This window comes from Adiantum capillus-veneris, chromosome 13, assembly GCF_014529385.1.
Source record: "Adiantum capillus-veneris isolate H3 chromosome 13, ASM1452938v2, whole genome shotgun sequence".
NCBI lineage: Eukaryota > Viridiplantae > Streptophyta > Polypodiopsida > Polypodiales > Pteridaceae > Adiantum > Adiantum capillus-veneris.
Genome location: NC_140943.1, coordinates 101749569 through 101765485, shown reverse-complemented (window position 1 = coordinate 101765485; position 15917 = coordinate 101749569). Strand labels below are relative to the sequence as shown.

Below are 15917 nucleotides of genomic sequence, written 5' to 3'. Positions count from 1 at the left end.
TGGTTTTGGATTTTCTTTTTTTTCAAAATTGTGAAGCACAATTCTTTTTTTTTCCTTCCTTTTATAGAGAAAAAGAATATGCACATGGTTAAAAGTTTGTTTTGGGAATTGGTTTAATTTTCCACTTCCAAATAATTTTTCCTAGTTGATCCAATATTCGTTGAGTTCAAGATCATCATTACCAAGATTCAAAGTGCTAATTTTTTTTCCATTATCCTTAAAAAAACATATGCTTTAAAAAGAAAAGTAGCTTGCCGTTATTGAATCGGTTATATGGTTTCCCTCAAAGGACCTCCACCCTCAGCAGTATGTAACACGAGGTCTTTAAGACCCTCGACAAAAACGGGATCAATGATTGTTGGCCCCCGCAAGAATCTTGAGGGGGGATGGATGGCCCAACAAAACTGGGCGTCCGCCTTGTAGCCATGCGAATCAAACACAACACCTCCTACTTGCAAGGTTGATGACCTAGCCACCTCGCTCGCGCGCATCATGTGACATGGGTAGCAAACACAACAATCATAACTAAAGTAGGACGCTCACCTTTCCCTGTCCTTGTTTACTTTTTGTCGATCAGACGGTGCTGTGCATCTGTAGATCGTTCGTAACAAATACGATCTTCCAAGTCTTTTGTATCAATTTGCATATTTTACCCGCAAGGCCTCGTCGTGGCTAAACAATTTTGGCACAAGTGAAGGGGATCTTCACTTGTCTCTTTACACCATGAGCATCTATTTGAGGCTATCCCTTTTAATATCTTAACCCTAGGAGGAATAGCTTCCCACAACACCATCCATAGGAAATATCTTCTTAGTTGGGGCCATTGATGGTCCCACATGTTACTTGCTATTGACGCCCATTTAAGCTCTAGCCACTACCTTCGTCACTACCTATTGAGTGGAGAGAACCAATTTGTTTTAAACATTAGTTTGCACTGGATCTTCTTTGTTTACAATTTAGTGAAGTTTCTGTGTTCGGGATAGTGCCAGGGTTTCCAATCAAATTCACCCTCATAAATTGGCATAAGCACATTGCCCAAATCTTTGACGGCTCAATTGATTAATAGTCTTTCATTTTTGTTGAGGTTATACTTGGTATTTACCTGATTTTCTTCTTTCCATCTCATGTCAATTCTATCTCAGAATTGGGTCAGTTGTGTGGGCCCTTTATTATTGATTTTTCAAATAATATATCTACACAACACATTTAATAAATTACTTCCCACTTTAGAGAGCTGCGAGGACCAATGTGTTATGGAGTTTTTGAAATATATGGCTGCCTCTCCCTATTCTACTGCCTTTGATGCTTTGGTACACTTTTCTACCAACTCGCTATTGGGGTATTTACGCTATGAGCGGTGAGAAATCACAAAGATCTTGGCTATGGGAATTAAGAGAGAGAAGGTGCTCGACACAAGAATTGCTCCGTATGCATGATTGGTTTTTGTCCATACGTAAGCTCAAATGGCATAAAACCTAGAACAAAACTATGTGTAGGTCGATTAGCCCACAAAGAAAAAGTTAAAAGTTCAGGCCAATCACCAATATGCCTTTGAAATGACCTCACCAAAGCTTTAATAAGAGGTGGATGTCCTTATTCATTTTTTCCATTACCTTCTAAATTGTAACTTGTAGTAAGAGCCAACTCGATTCCCAAACGATCAAAAAACTCACCAACTTCATTTGTATCGAGCTCTCCTCTATCGGTGGTAATCTTTATCACACAATTATATCTTCTAATCATGTCATAAAATGTAATATATAACTTTACCAAATGATTTTCTCATATTAAACTGATCATTTAATATGGGAAGATAAAAGGGGAACAAGAGTTAGGATATAGATATGTGCTTCTAGACCTATCTCAACAGGGGACCAAAAGGAGAAATGGTTGCATCTCAATAAAGGTCCAACAGGAGACGGCCTAACAAAGAGAAATGTGCAATAAGTGCTTTTAGATTTACCTCAGCAACAAGGGACCAAGAGGAGAGATGGTTACATCTCAATAGGGGTCCAAAAGGAGATAACCTATCAAAGATCAACATGCATATAATGGAGCTTAAAAGACCTAGGGTTAGCTTCATTAAAGACCTTCAAAAATTAGTGTTAAAAAGTCCTTTGACCTTAGGCAATTGACCTTAGGCAAGCTAGGGCTAACCTTGAGGTGGGAATCCTACCCAAGCATGAGGTGTTTGTCGTGCTTGCTAACTAAAGTGCTTAAAGTGTTTGTGGGAACTTTGCCCAAGCTTGAGGTGATTCTCATGCTTAAATGAATAAGGTTCTTGAAGTGTTCAATTCAAAGATAATTCAAAGATAAACTGATCTCAAGAGGCATAGATGGTTTTGATGCTTAATTGACTAAGTGCTTGAAGTGTTCAATTCAAATCAAACGACTTAAGAAGCATAAAAGACACATTTCAAAATCCTCCACATGTGGCCCTCATGATGTGCTTGAATCCTATTGGATAGGCTTTAAAGGGGTCCAATGATAATTTAGATGCATAAAAATAAATAATTAAGTTCTTTCTCTCAAAAAGGAAAAAGAGGACACATGTCCAAATGATATAATCAAATAATACGAGAGAGAGAGAGAGAGAGAGAGAGAGAGAGAGAGAGAGAGAGAGAGGTGTGGACCAAGTTTGAGAGAGGGTATACTCTCCCACACACACACACACACACACACACACATTCTCTCATTGTGTGGAGTGCAAAGTGAAAGAGCTCCATCTCCTTCTTTAAGCTTGTTGAGAAGTCGAGAACCTACACCAACAATCTTGGCTATGGAATGCAAATCCAACCAAGAGCCATGCTTCAATGCTTAAGCTTGCCATCTTCTTCATCTTCAGTACTATGCTATTATGCTATGCTAAGCAAGAAGAGTGATGATAAGTGAGGAACTATTTCTTTCTCCTATGGATGATTCTTCTTTCTCTTCCCCACCCTCATTCCCCGCTAGCTCTCTCCACCCTCGAAGGTGTTTGAGGCCTTGGAACTGAGGCTTGGGATAGTTAATCTTTTTTTGCAAAGTTTATGTTATGCTTGTGATGCATGAAGCTTTCCATCTTCATAGCATCACAAGGAACACAAAGATTGTATTGTACCGAGTCTCTTTTGATTGGAGAATCTATAATACAAACGCCTTTTGGAGGGGAGACCGGCTCCAAGTAAATCCGGTCCTCAAATATTATCATGTTCTCTAATACTCTTTGTCTCGCAAAAGTATTGTTCATGCCAAGTTAATTAAGTACTATGTTTATGTTGCTACCATCAATTAAGTTCACCTTCTATGTTCTCAAAGTAATCTCACAAAAATGCTCACTCTAATTCTCTTAATTCCGCTATTCTCAAAGTTCATTGGCCATTTCCATTACATTGGTATCAGAGCATTTGGTTTCTCTTTTCTTGCTTAAGAAGTGAGGTCCTTAAGTAGCCTATTAATGGTTGATTTTCTTAATTATATTAGGGTAAGTAAAACTGGGATCTAATATTGGTTTGGTTGAGTCCACTATGTGGGATATGGTGCACACCTCGGGAGCTTTGGTCTTAATAATGGGGTCTTTTTAGACTTGCCTGCGGCTTTACCATTATTGAGCCATAAGAAGTCTAAAAAGAGATATCGCTCGACAATTCTGCTATGCTAGACCCACGGGCCACTCCACTACTCTCTATAATTAACCAATTTGAGCCATGGGTGTAGATACTTAAGTGCTTATTTTCAAAGGCTAAGAGGAGTAGCAACTAAGGTTTTGAATTGCCAAAGGAAACACTAAGTAAATAGTAAGTATAATTAGAATGGATGACAATAACCAAGAGAGTAGAATGAACATCGATAACTTTGATTTTTCACATGAAGGTGCTAATGATGATGCCCCCATGTTTATCAATTATCTTGTTACTAGGTTGCATCATGTGCAACCCTACTTTGCAAGCCGGAGTTACCCGACAACTTTGTGCTTATGGGATTTTCCTTCCTCTCCAAGAGGAGAGAGAGTTTAGGAGGCCTCTTGATGAGATTCCCAAAAGAAAACTCTCTCTGAGAGGAGGAATCCAAAGAATGAGAAAGAAGCTGTGAATCCCTAAAGTTCCTCTGAAGATGTGGCTCCATGAAGACGACGATCTAGACTATTGCCAACTCCTCCCAAGAGGAAATAATCAACCCATAGTCTTTCTCCTTGCCACTCCAAAAGGGAAGAGAGGAAACAAAGGAAGAAAATGGCAAGAAAGAGGTCACCCTCTTCTCCTTCTTCTTCACCTTCCTCCTCTTCCGACGAAAGCAATAGTTATTCTCCTAGAGAATACACGAGGAGAGGACATCAAAAAACTTACCCTGCATGGGAAAGGTCCCAAAAGCTTAAGAAATTCAAAGAGGGAGGAAAGAGTATCTCTTTTCGTACCAATGATGGCACCTTGGTTCCACCAGCAAGGTATTGACCTTCATCCAACAATTTGATGTGGACTTTGAAGACGAGGGCTTCACGGAGTCCTCCAAGCTAGCCATGTAGCTATGCACTTCTAGAAGTCTGCTCGTCAATGGTGGTCTAGCCTTCATGGCAATAGCGAGGCCCCAAAGACCTGAAAAATTCTATGAGTTTCCATCATGAAGCAATTCCTTGCAAACGATGCAAAGGACAAAGTGCTTACCCAATGGCGGAGCTTAAAGCTGCTCTTCAATGAGTCTATCCACAAAGATGTAGTCAAGTTTTGGGATTTACATCTCAAAGCTACAGTCTTTCAAAGGATAGACTTCTCTAAACAAAAGCAATAATTTTGTGCGATATTACTTGAAGAAATGGCCGAGTATGTCAACTCACAACGGCCTAGCACTATCATGGAAGCCATCCCACCACAATATGGTTGCTTCAAGGATCAATTTCCAACAAGGGGTGAGAAGAAATTTCAATCCCATGGAAAACAAGGATTGAAATGAAGCTAAAGGAAAGATCAATGCTCAAAACTCTTCCCAAGGCAACACCAACACCAACAACAACAAGGCCAAGAAGAAAGGAGCTTACAAAGGTAAAAATAAGCTCTCTCCAAAGAATTAGAGGCCTTACATAAAGACCATAAATTCTTTAAGTGTGCGGAGCAAGGACATGGTTATTGTTCTTGTCCCAAAAGAAATGTACTCAATAACACTCCTAGAGCTTCCATGGTTGAAGCTCCAAAAGAGGATACTCATTGCAAAGGCTTATACCTCTCCTATGTTTTGGGGAAAGTAAGGGAGCATGATGCCCTTATTCTCTTTGACCCTGGCTCTACTCACAACTTCATATCAACGAAGTTGGCCACTAAGTTGGGCATTCAAGCTTTCTAGATGGGAGATACTGTAACTGACGAATGGAGCTTTCAGGGGATAGCAAGCCTCTGTTACTCCCTTGATTGGGAACTTGAGGCTTCATGTCCAAAGCTACATCGACAAAGAAGACTTTTTTTATCTCTCCTCTCCAACAATGAGGATGTTATCCTAGGGGCACCATGGTTCAACTACATGGCTGCCAACATCAAGTTCCCTAAAAGGAGAATCTATTTCACCTATCGGAAAAAGAGCATGTACATAGATGATAATGAGTCAGGGAACGCCATATCCCTGGTAAATGTGTTTTTTTTAATAAGTCAATGAAAAGCTCTATTTTTACGTATATGATTTGTGTTAGAGAATTTGTAAATGATTCTAATGTTTTCACAAGTCACAATAAAGGGAATCAAGAGGAATTAGAGTTGTCTAATTTCCTAAATGAATTCCAAGATGCATATGTTTCCATTGAAACTTTATCGTATGACTTTCTCATATTAAACCGATCCGTTAATATGGGAAGATAAAAGGGGAACAAGAGTTAGGATATAAATATGTGCTTCTAGACCTATCTCAACATGGAACCAAAAAGAGAAATGGTTGAATCCCAACAAGGGTCCAAATGGAGACGGTTTACCAAAGAGCAATGTGCAATAAGTGCTTCTAGATTTACCTCAGCAACAACGGACCAAGAGGAGCGATGGTTACATCTCAATAGGGGTCCAAAAGGAGATAGTCTATCAAAGAGCAACATGCATCTAATGGAGCTTAAAGGACCTTAGGGTTAGCTTAATTAAAAACCTCCAAAAGTTAGTGTTAAAATGTCTTTTGACCTTAGGCAAGCTAGGACTGACCTTGAGGTGGGAATCCTACCCAAGCATGAGGTGCTTGTCGTGCTTTCTAACTAAAGTGCTTAAAGTGTTTGTGGGAACTTTGCCCAAGCTTGAGGTGATTCTCATGCTTAAATGAATAAGGTTCTTGAAGTGTTCAATTCACAGATAAACTCTCAAGAGGCATAAAGGGGTTTTATTCTTAATTGACTAAGTGCTTGAAGTGTTCAATTCAAACCAAATGATTTAAGAAGCATAAAAGACACATGTTGAAATCCTCTACATGTGGCCCTCATGATGTGCTTGAATCCTATTGGATAGGTTTTAACCCAATGAGAATTTAGATGCATAAAAATAAATAATTATGTTCTTTCTCTCAAAAAGAAAAAAGAGGATACATGTCCGAATGATATAATTAAATAATACCACAGAGAGAGAGAGAGAGAGAGAGAGAGAGAGAGAGACTAAGCTTGAGAGGGGGTATACTCTCCCACACACACTCTCTCATTGTGTGGAGTGAAAAATGCAAGAGCTCCATCTCCTTCTCCAAGCTTGTTGAGAAGTTGAGTCTACACCAAGAATCTTGGCTATAGAATGCAAATCCAACCAAGAGCCATGGTTCAATGCTTAAGCTTGCCATCTTGTTTATCATCATTACTATGCTATTATGCTATGCTAAGCAAGAAGAGTGATGATAAGTGAGGAAGTATTTCTTTCTCCTATGGATGATTCTTCTTCCTCTTCCCTAGTCTCATTCCTTGCTAGCTCTCTCCATCTTCAAAGGTGTTTGAGGCCTTGGGACTAAGACTTGGGATAGTTAATGCTTTTTTGTAAAGTTTATGTTATGCTCGTGATGCATGAAGCTTTCCATCTTCATAGCATCACCAAGGTCACAAGGAACACAAAGATTGTATTGTACCAAGTCTCTCTTGATGAGAGAATCTATAACACAAACACCTTTTGGAGGGGGGGACCGGCTCCAAGTAAATTTGGTCCTCAGCAATTGTCATGTTCTCTAATACTCTCTCTCTTGCAAGAGTATTGTTCATGACAAGTTAATTAAGTACTATGTTCATGTTGCTACCATCAATTAAGTTCACCCTCTATGTTCTCAAAGTAGTCTCACAAAAATGCTTGCTCTAAATAATTCAGCTATTCTCAAAGTTCATAGGCCATTTCCATTACAAATCACATCTTCAAGAAAAAACATGCATACTGAACCTGTAGCCTTAGTACACAAAGCTTTGATTTTAACCTAGTTAGTGAGATCTTCTCTAGTAAGAATAATATATCTCATCTGCCAAACACCCACTAGCATAGTGATCAAATCTAAAGCTCACTTATAATGCATAGACAATGGATAAGTAGGATGTAATTCATCTCTATGTCACACATTTGAATATTACTAACATACCACTTATAATGCATAGACAATGGATAAGTAGGATGTAATTCATCTGGATGTCACACATTTGAATGTTACTAACATACCATGCAAGTCTCCGCAAACTGAGCAATATCTTTGTACATAAATTTCCACCGATAATGATCGTTGATCTTGACAAAGGTCACCCAAACACCCTTGTGTCCTACCCATAAACTCCAATGAAATTACTTGCTATTGTGCCGCTTTATCACATATAACCCATTGTGATTCTCATCCTAGATGCTTTGGTTGCTTCCATATATGTTTGTCTTTAAGAAATTAGCCATATGCCTTTTTGCTAATCCTCTTGTACAAGGATTGTACACTTGATCACTCCATCTCTCTTATCTAGTAAGAGTGCTAAGTTAGAAGCCTATCAAAAGCCATTCTCCCTCGTATATCTCTTTTAAAAATACTTCAAAAATATGAGCAAGAGTACTACAACTTGCATGCAAATGAGAAGAATTGTAAAACTTTAAGCCCACATCATCACTTATGGTAAGCATCTCCTCTTCATCTTCCTACCTGGCCCTTGATAACATATCTGCTACTGGATATCTCTACTTGCAATAGGATAAAACTCAGGGCTAATAAACTTAATGACAACTATCCATTGCTTGAGAACAATATCTGCTACTGGATATCTCTACTTGCAATAGGATAAAACTCAGGGCTAATAAACTTAATGACAACTATCCATTGCTTGAGAACAATATTCAAAGTCGAGCAGTTTGCAATCATCCCTATCAATGGCAAAAAATATGTCTCCACCATGATTGAAGCCCCAATAAAATGCTCTTTGTCATAATTTAGGGTAGTAGCAACACCCGAGAGCTCTCTCTTAACCTGTGGGTAACTTTGTTGACGAGTATTAAGTAGATCTGCTCCAAATTGGGTTGCATACATGTGACCTTCTTCATCATTTTGACCAATAGCCCACCCAATGGATGTTGAATGGTCGTCAACTGCCAAAATCACTGGTGTTCCACACTTATAGTCAACTTTTCTCAAGGTAAGAGACTTGAGAAGCATCTTCTTTAGTTTCTTGATGGCCTTCGTATGAACTTCTTCCCATGAAAATAGCATTAGATAGTACTGATCACAAGTAAGATTCTATTCAAGAGAATTACATCTATTGCCAATGGTTAGAATTGTAATTAGGGTCAAAGATCTAATATTTTTTGCAATTAAGGTCTAACTGTGAGATTATCCATTTGCTATCACTAATTTAACCATCTTTGCACCTTCAACATTCAATTCACATTCTTTAAGGTGTTCTTCATCCACAATTAGAGGCCTAGTGCCTACTCGATCTCCTCTAGAAATTAACGCACTCCGACAATGTAACGTGAGACGACAATGTTATCATGGAAGGTTGAATCTATCTAACTATGTCCCATTGTCCATAGAAGCACGAAGCAAATGTTTTGGCCATTGCAATAATCGACATGCGAGGAGAAGGCGGGGACACTTACACGATGTAAGCCACACATTGGGAGTCTAGTCTGAGAGTTGAATTGAAAGCTTCATCTAGATTTTCCGAGGTTCATGGGCTACAAGTTAGTGCTAGAATTTTTTGTTTTCTAAAATCTTAAATAACATACTAATGACAAATTTTAGAGGTAAATGGACTATATTTGAAGATTTTACGTACACTAAACTTATCTAAATTTTGTAGGTTTTCTCACATTCAATTTTGAAATTTGGAGGAATTAATCTCCAAATTGTAGACGGGTTTACAAACCTAGTTTTTGTTTTTAGCCTTGAAGCTTGCAACGATCAAATAAGAAAGCTCGACCCATGCCAACTCATAATTCAGGATTAACACATGATTTTGTAGCACCAGGGTCATATTCACTGAAGTTTCCTATGGAAATGTATCTAGTGAATGACAATATTGTGAAGGGTTGCAAAATAGTTACGGGGCATCCTTGGCACATGCTTATGTACTTGAAGCTCGAGAATAGGAATGACAACCCCATTCTACTTGGTGGCCTTTGAATGGGTGGGTGATGTGGACTAGAGAAAACTTGTCACTCTGCAAGTTGCATAGTGGCGCTCTTAAACTTCTAAAAGAAAATCACTAGTGCAAGGGGACTCTAAAATAAGGAGAAGAAAACACTAAAGGAAAAGCAAGAAAAGAAAAACACAAATGTATGATTCTAATTTCTAAATTCAACCGTCCTTCTTTATATGGACACAAAAAGTCTTTTGACTGTTCACACTCATTTGAGTTCCACTTTCTTTAACTCACCTTTTACTTATGCACTTAAGGTATTTTGAAAGGCTTTCTATTTTTTCGTTAAAATTGTAGGATACATGGCTTCACAAATCGTCAATCACGTAACCTTTGACATTTAAAAGATGAATGCTTGAGACATCTTTGAATATTTTGGCATTGTATGTGAATATTGGTTCATATCAAAAGACTTTGAAGGGCTACGGTTGAAGCTAGTCACGGCCTCAGTCTCTCTCTATAAATCTCAGCCATTGCATTTGAGACATCAGGCTCTCTAGGTCTCCCCTTCACGCTCGCTCACGCCATCAGCTGCCATGGCGCCGCACTCCAAAGACGGCCATGATATGCATGCAGCAGCTGCAACCAACATTCAGCCTGCTGGCTTCCCCATCAAGTACACCAAGCTTTTCATTGATGGAGAGTTCGTGGATGCCATTTCAGGTAATTCAGGCCTAGAGAGAGAGAGAGAGAGAGAGAGAGAGAGAGAGAGAGCGCACGCGCATGCGCGCATCTCTACAATTTGAAGGATTGTGTTGGGCTTGTCATTTGAAATGCAGGCAAGACCTTCCAGAGCTTGAATCCTAGCACCGGGGAGCTGCTAGCGAGCGTAGCAGAGGCTGACGTGGCGGATGTTGATAAGGCGGTGAAGGCAGCACGCAAGGCCTTTGAAGAGGGTCCCTGGCCACGTCTCTCTGGCTACGTACGTTTTCTGCTCTCTTCAGTTCAACTCCGGATAGATCTTGAAGGTCTCCTGGGATAGTTTCCTACTCCGTTAAAATCCTACTCCCTCGGTCCACGTCTTGAGTTCAAAACCGCAGAATTGATCTTTGACGTCTTTTACAAACAAAAACACACACACCCCCACAACCCCCCCCCCCCCCCGGCGCCCCCCCCCCCCCCGGCGCCCGCGGGGCGCCTCTCTCTCTCTCTCTATCCGCTTTCCTATTTCCACAAATAAAGGTTGCTTAGATAGAATAAGAGCCTAGTGAAATTAAGAGTTATGGTTTTTCTATTCAGGTCCCACTAGACTTTTGTTTGACAAATTCTTTGTATACACTAGTTCAGGCGGCTTCTCTCTCTTCCTCTCTCCCTTTTTATTGCGTGCACAGGGGTTTCTTTCAATTTTTAAGTTTAGCCTTCATGTCACATATTTTGACACGTGTAAAGAGCTCTCCCTTCCACCATATTATGTTAGTTTAGATAAAAGCAAGGAAAAAGTGGGTTCTTTCACTTTTCTTCAAATAGAAAAGGCAAAAATGGACTCTAACAGTTTTCTTCAAATAGAAAAGGAAGCACACCTGAAATGTGGGCAAGTTTTTTGTTTGGAATTCTCATTGGTTGATCATGGTAGTCGCTCCTTAATACAAAGAAAATTGGAAGTATTAGTAGCACTACTATTTTCTAGGGGTCTTGTCCCCTTCCTATCACTAATATCATACTATTTCTATGTGAAGACAATATTGCAACGTTTATTAAATACCACTAATTCCACTGATGCATAAGAAGACAATATTGCAACGTTTATTAAATACCACTAATTCCACTGATGCATAAGAAAATTGCATTGGGCTTCTAAACCAAGACTCATTTAGGTATGCATGTACACTCATTCATGAACAAGAGAAGAAAGAGCCTAAGATCATTTGATTCTTTCATGCACATTCAAGAAGGGAAATGGAAACATCTAGGTTTGTGGGATGTGTTCACTTGTTTAAAAGGTCAGTGAATGGGGTTACCATGCGATTATAGACAAGAAGTTTTGGACAAATTCTCACAATAATTCCCACATTGTGACTTACCTCAACATCATGAGCTTCTGTGAGAGAGGCACCGCATTGTATGGAAAACACTAAAAAAGACTGTTTTCCTACATGAGAAAAATTCTAAATCTTCTTGTGCATTACATAATCACTATGATGCTTTAAGCATATTGGCTAACTATTAATTTGGTGGAATGTAGGAAAGAGGCCGAATACTACACAAGTTTGCAGACCTATTGGAACAAAATGAGGATGAATTGGCCCATCTAGAGACCTTAGACAATGGAAAACCACTCTTCAATTCAAAATATATGGACGTGGTTACTGGTGTGAAATGTATCAGGATGATAGCAGGTATATTTACTCTTCCTCCTTTTCCCATATAATACTAACATATCTAGTGTTTGTGGTGCAAATTGTAGGTCCACTATTGTTCATGCTTTAGTAGCCTTATCATTCATCATATCCTCTAAGTATCAACATATTAAGCTTTGTGGCTTAGGCATGATTTTGTTTGTTATTGTTTCGCGTAAAAGTGTTATGCCTCATCAATAAGCATGCTTTATCAGTACTGAGAGGTTGAAATTTGTGGATGATCTATGTTTGCATTTGTCTGTCCTTTTCTAGGCTGGGCAGATAAGGTAACTGGGCAAACCTTCAAGTTGGATGGGCCATACCAAGGCATATCTGTTTATGAGCCATATGGGGTTATTGGTGCAATTATTCCATGGAACTTTCCAATTATTATGTTCATAGTGAAAACTGCATCATCTTTAGCGGCGGGCAACAGTATTGTCGTCAAACCAGCCGAGCAGACCCCCCTGACAGCTCTTTATATGGCAGCTCTAGCCAAGCAGGTGCAAAGACGCGGTGACGATTTAAGATTTAGTAGTCTAACATGCTCAATAAGCTCTCAAACTCAAGTAGTGTACTTTTTTATTCGTGACTTAAGTTTAGTCTAGAGTGCTCAAGAAGTTCCATTTCTTCGTGTTTACCACACAAGAAGGGTAGTTTACCAATCACAATCCATAACATGAAGATGTCTAACCATCCTTGTTTTGATTTTGTGGTTTTAAACATGCAGGCAGGTGTACCAAATGGGGCACTGAATGTGGTGCCAGGGTTTGGACCTATCGCAGGTGCTTCCATTGCTAGTCACATGGACATTGACAAGGTACCTTTCATTTTAGTCGATCTATTAAGAGCAATGTTTGGGAAAAGAGTGCCTTAGCTTAGCCTTGAGCCAATTGAAAAATCTAAACAATCGGTTGAAGCAAGGAGAAGAAGGAGAAAATCCACTTGGAAAATTTGAGAAAATAGAGTAAAATTACAAAAAATACTGATTATTTTGAAAATTTTCCTCTTTGAATCTACCCTGAAAGGAATTTTGTATGTTTCTAAAGTTAATTTTTTCCAAACACTGATCAAGAGGGTAAGAGGGAGGGTATAAAAGGAGACCTTGAGCTTGTTTTACATGACTTGTAGATTTTGGAATTTCTCAAAGCCTAGTTTTTCATAACAGGCTGTGGATTTTGATAGGTGTTGCATATCTATTCTATTGATTTACCATTTATCCTTTGGATTTGTGATAGGTGGGCTTCATAGGGTCTACACAAGTGGGGAGACTAATAATGGAGGCTGCTGCAAAAAGCAACCTGAAGCCAGTGAGCTTGGAATTGGGCGGTAAGTCACCTCTAGTCATTTGCGAGGATGCAGATTTGGATACTGCAGTCGAGATAGCCAATGGATCCCTATTTTTCAACATGGTGAGAGTTCCAATCCATATATGTGATATGCCTTTGAACCCCATTTCATCATTATATATTTAGTACTTTTGCATCATGTTTCTTGCAGGGACAATGTTGTACAGCAGGAGGTAGGACTTTTGTGCAAGAGAGCATCTATGAAGCCTTTGTAAACAAGGCAATTGAAAAGGCCAAGAAGATAGTCATTGGTGATCCCTTCAAAGCTGGAGTGGAGCACGGTCCTCAGGTAAGTGCAATCTAGTAGCGCTTCCTGCTCGAAGAGCCAAGGGTTCCCTTTACCATTGGACATATGCGGATATTAGGACTTCACCAACCACATATTTTTGCCAGTTTTGAGCATTGTAAAATACTCATCTATGTTGCTTCCTTTGCTTGGTCAGGTGGATGAGAAACAGTTTAAGAAAACCTTGGATTACATAGAAAGTGGTAAAGCTGAAGGTGCTCGTCTCTTGACCGGAGGTCATTCGGTTGGAAAGCAAGGTTACTTCATCGAACCAACAATCTTCTCAGATGTTAAGGTGAGCCATTGATGATTTAGTGCTAAGTTCCCTTTGTTTTGGTTGTGCAAATTATTCAACACCTACTAAAATTTTTACACTTGCAGGATGACATGAAGATTGCAACAGATGAAATATTTGGACCAGTGATGTCAATCTTGAAGTTCAAGTAATGCCTCATGTTTTGACATTAGTCTTTAAGTATCTGGATTCTATAGTTAGTGTGTGATCCTATGTATATGTGTGCAAATGTTTCTACTACTACAGGCATGTTCCCATGAGACCTTTCTTTTGCACTTTGTGTTTGATACCTTTGTTCAACACTATGTATATCTTCAATTGTGTATGTGATTAGTTCTTTGAGATTTCAAGTATTCATGTATGCATGATTCATGGATGAAGGAATTAATTTCATAGGTCTTAAGAGATTTTGTAAACCCTAAATGGTAGCATGTCCAATCCATGTTCTTGTTGATTCTATTCATGTTTGTTGTCTTCATGATGATGTTGATGTATGTATGTTCATGCAATTGCAGGACTTTGGATGAGCTTATAAAGAGAGCAAATGACTCCAAATATGGACTTGTGGCTAGCATACTCACAAAGGACATAGATGTAGCTCACAAGTTTGCAAGGTCCCTCCGCGTTGGGACAGTGTGGATCAATTGTTACCATGTTTATGATCAATCTGTACCATTTGGTGGCTACAAAATGAGCGGGTTTGGACGTGAGAATGGCCTCGCTTCCCTTCTTTCCCATATGCAACTCAAGTCCATTATCTACCCTCTCAAAGACTCTCCTTGGCATTAAGCTTATAGCTATCGAGTGAATGCTATGCAAGGCCTCACAAACGGAAATTCCTTGAAATGAATAAAGCTATGATACAGTTAATCAAGAAGATCCCTTTTTTGAGAGGAAATTTTTATTCAACGGCTTTAAATTCATATGTCAATGACTATCTTTCCACTATTTGACCTTAGTGCATAATTGTCCAAGCTAAGGCTACCACTTGGCACAGTCTAACGGATGCAATCCTACGTGGTTTTGGATTTTCCTTTTTTCAAAATTGTGATGCACAATTCTTTATTTTTCTTCCTTTTTTAGAGAAAAAGAATATGCACACGGTTAAAAGTTTGTTTCCACTTCCAAATAGTTTATGCCGGTTGATCCAATATTTGTTGAGTTCAAGATCATCACTACCAAGATTTAAAGTGCTAAATTAGTTCCAAATTATCCTTAAAAAAACCTATGCTTTGAAACGAAAAGTAGTTTGTCATTAATGAATGGCTATATGATTCCCCTTAAAGGACCTCCACCTTCAACACTAAGTAACACAGGGTCTTTAAGACCCCCAGGCAGTGGGGTCAATGCCTATTGGCCCCCGCAAGAATCTTGAGGGCGGATGGACGGCCAGCAAAAAATGAGCGCCTTCCTTGCAATCATGCGAATCAAATCCACCACCTCGCTCGCGTGCATCATGTGACATGGGTAGCAAACATAACAATTATAACTAAACTCGAACACACACCTTCTCCTGTCCTTGTTTACTTTTCATCGATCTAACGGTGTCACGCATCTCGTGACTCTCCCCACCATGGATCCCATGACCGGAGCTTCATTAAAGGCCTCGAGTTAATTAGTGGTGAGGGGTCCTCCACCTAGCCATTGATTCTCAGTCCACATGTTTAATTTACACTTGCTTTTAAATTACGATCTTTCTTTCTTCTCATAAGTCTCTTCCCTGTTCTTTCGCTCCTTGCTCATTGGACTACTTTCAATCCATGTCTTAAACTAAAACCATTAACAAGATAATTCTTTATGATGTCACAAAAGGGAATATCTTCAGACATCTAGGAGCACCCTTGGGGGTGGATGTAACTCAGAAGAGTGGGTGCTTGAAAAAATCAAAACAAAAATGAGTAGGTGGGAGTATGCTCTTCTTCCATTCCAAAGTCGGATAAAAGTGATAAATGCCTTCATGATTCCTTATGTTACCTACACTAGCCCGCTTCTCAAGATGGCTAAGTGTCACTGGAAAGAGTTCTTAAAACCAGTAAAAAGGTTTTTATGGAAAAACAACACGAAATCCACTAGGCCTTGGCAATGG

General features: G+C 39.3%; 1 protein-coding gene across 1 annotated transcript; it reads left to right on the top strand.

Annotated features, from left to right (window-relative positions):
- The first annotated feature begins 10018 nt into the window (after positions 1 to 10018).
- LOC147444536 (aldehyde dehydrogenase family 2 member B7, mitochondrial-like) lies at positions 10019 to 14808 on the top strand. Its single transcript, XM_086527879.1, has 10 exons — positions 10019 to 10228; positions 10345 to 10487; positions 11748 to 11901; positions 12175 to 12404; positions 12632 to 12721; positions 13140 to 13313; positions 13402 to 13539; positions 13694 to 13831; positions 13918 to 13979; positions 14347 to 14808. The coding sequence occupies exons 1-10, from the start codon at positions 10102 to 10104 to the stop codon at positions 14618 to 14620; spliced, it is 1530 nt and encodes a 509-aa protein (XP_086384005.1). The 5' UTR covers positions 10019 to 10101; the 3' UTR covers positions 14621 to 14808.
- Positions 14809 to 15917: the final 1109 nt, after the last annotated feature.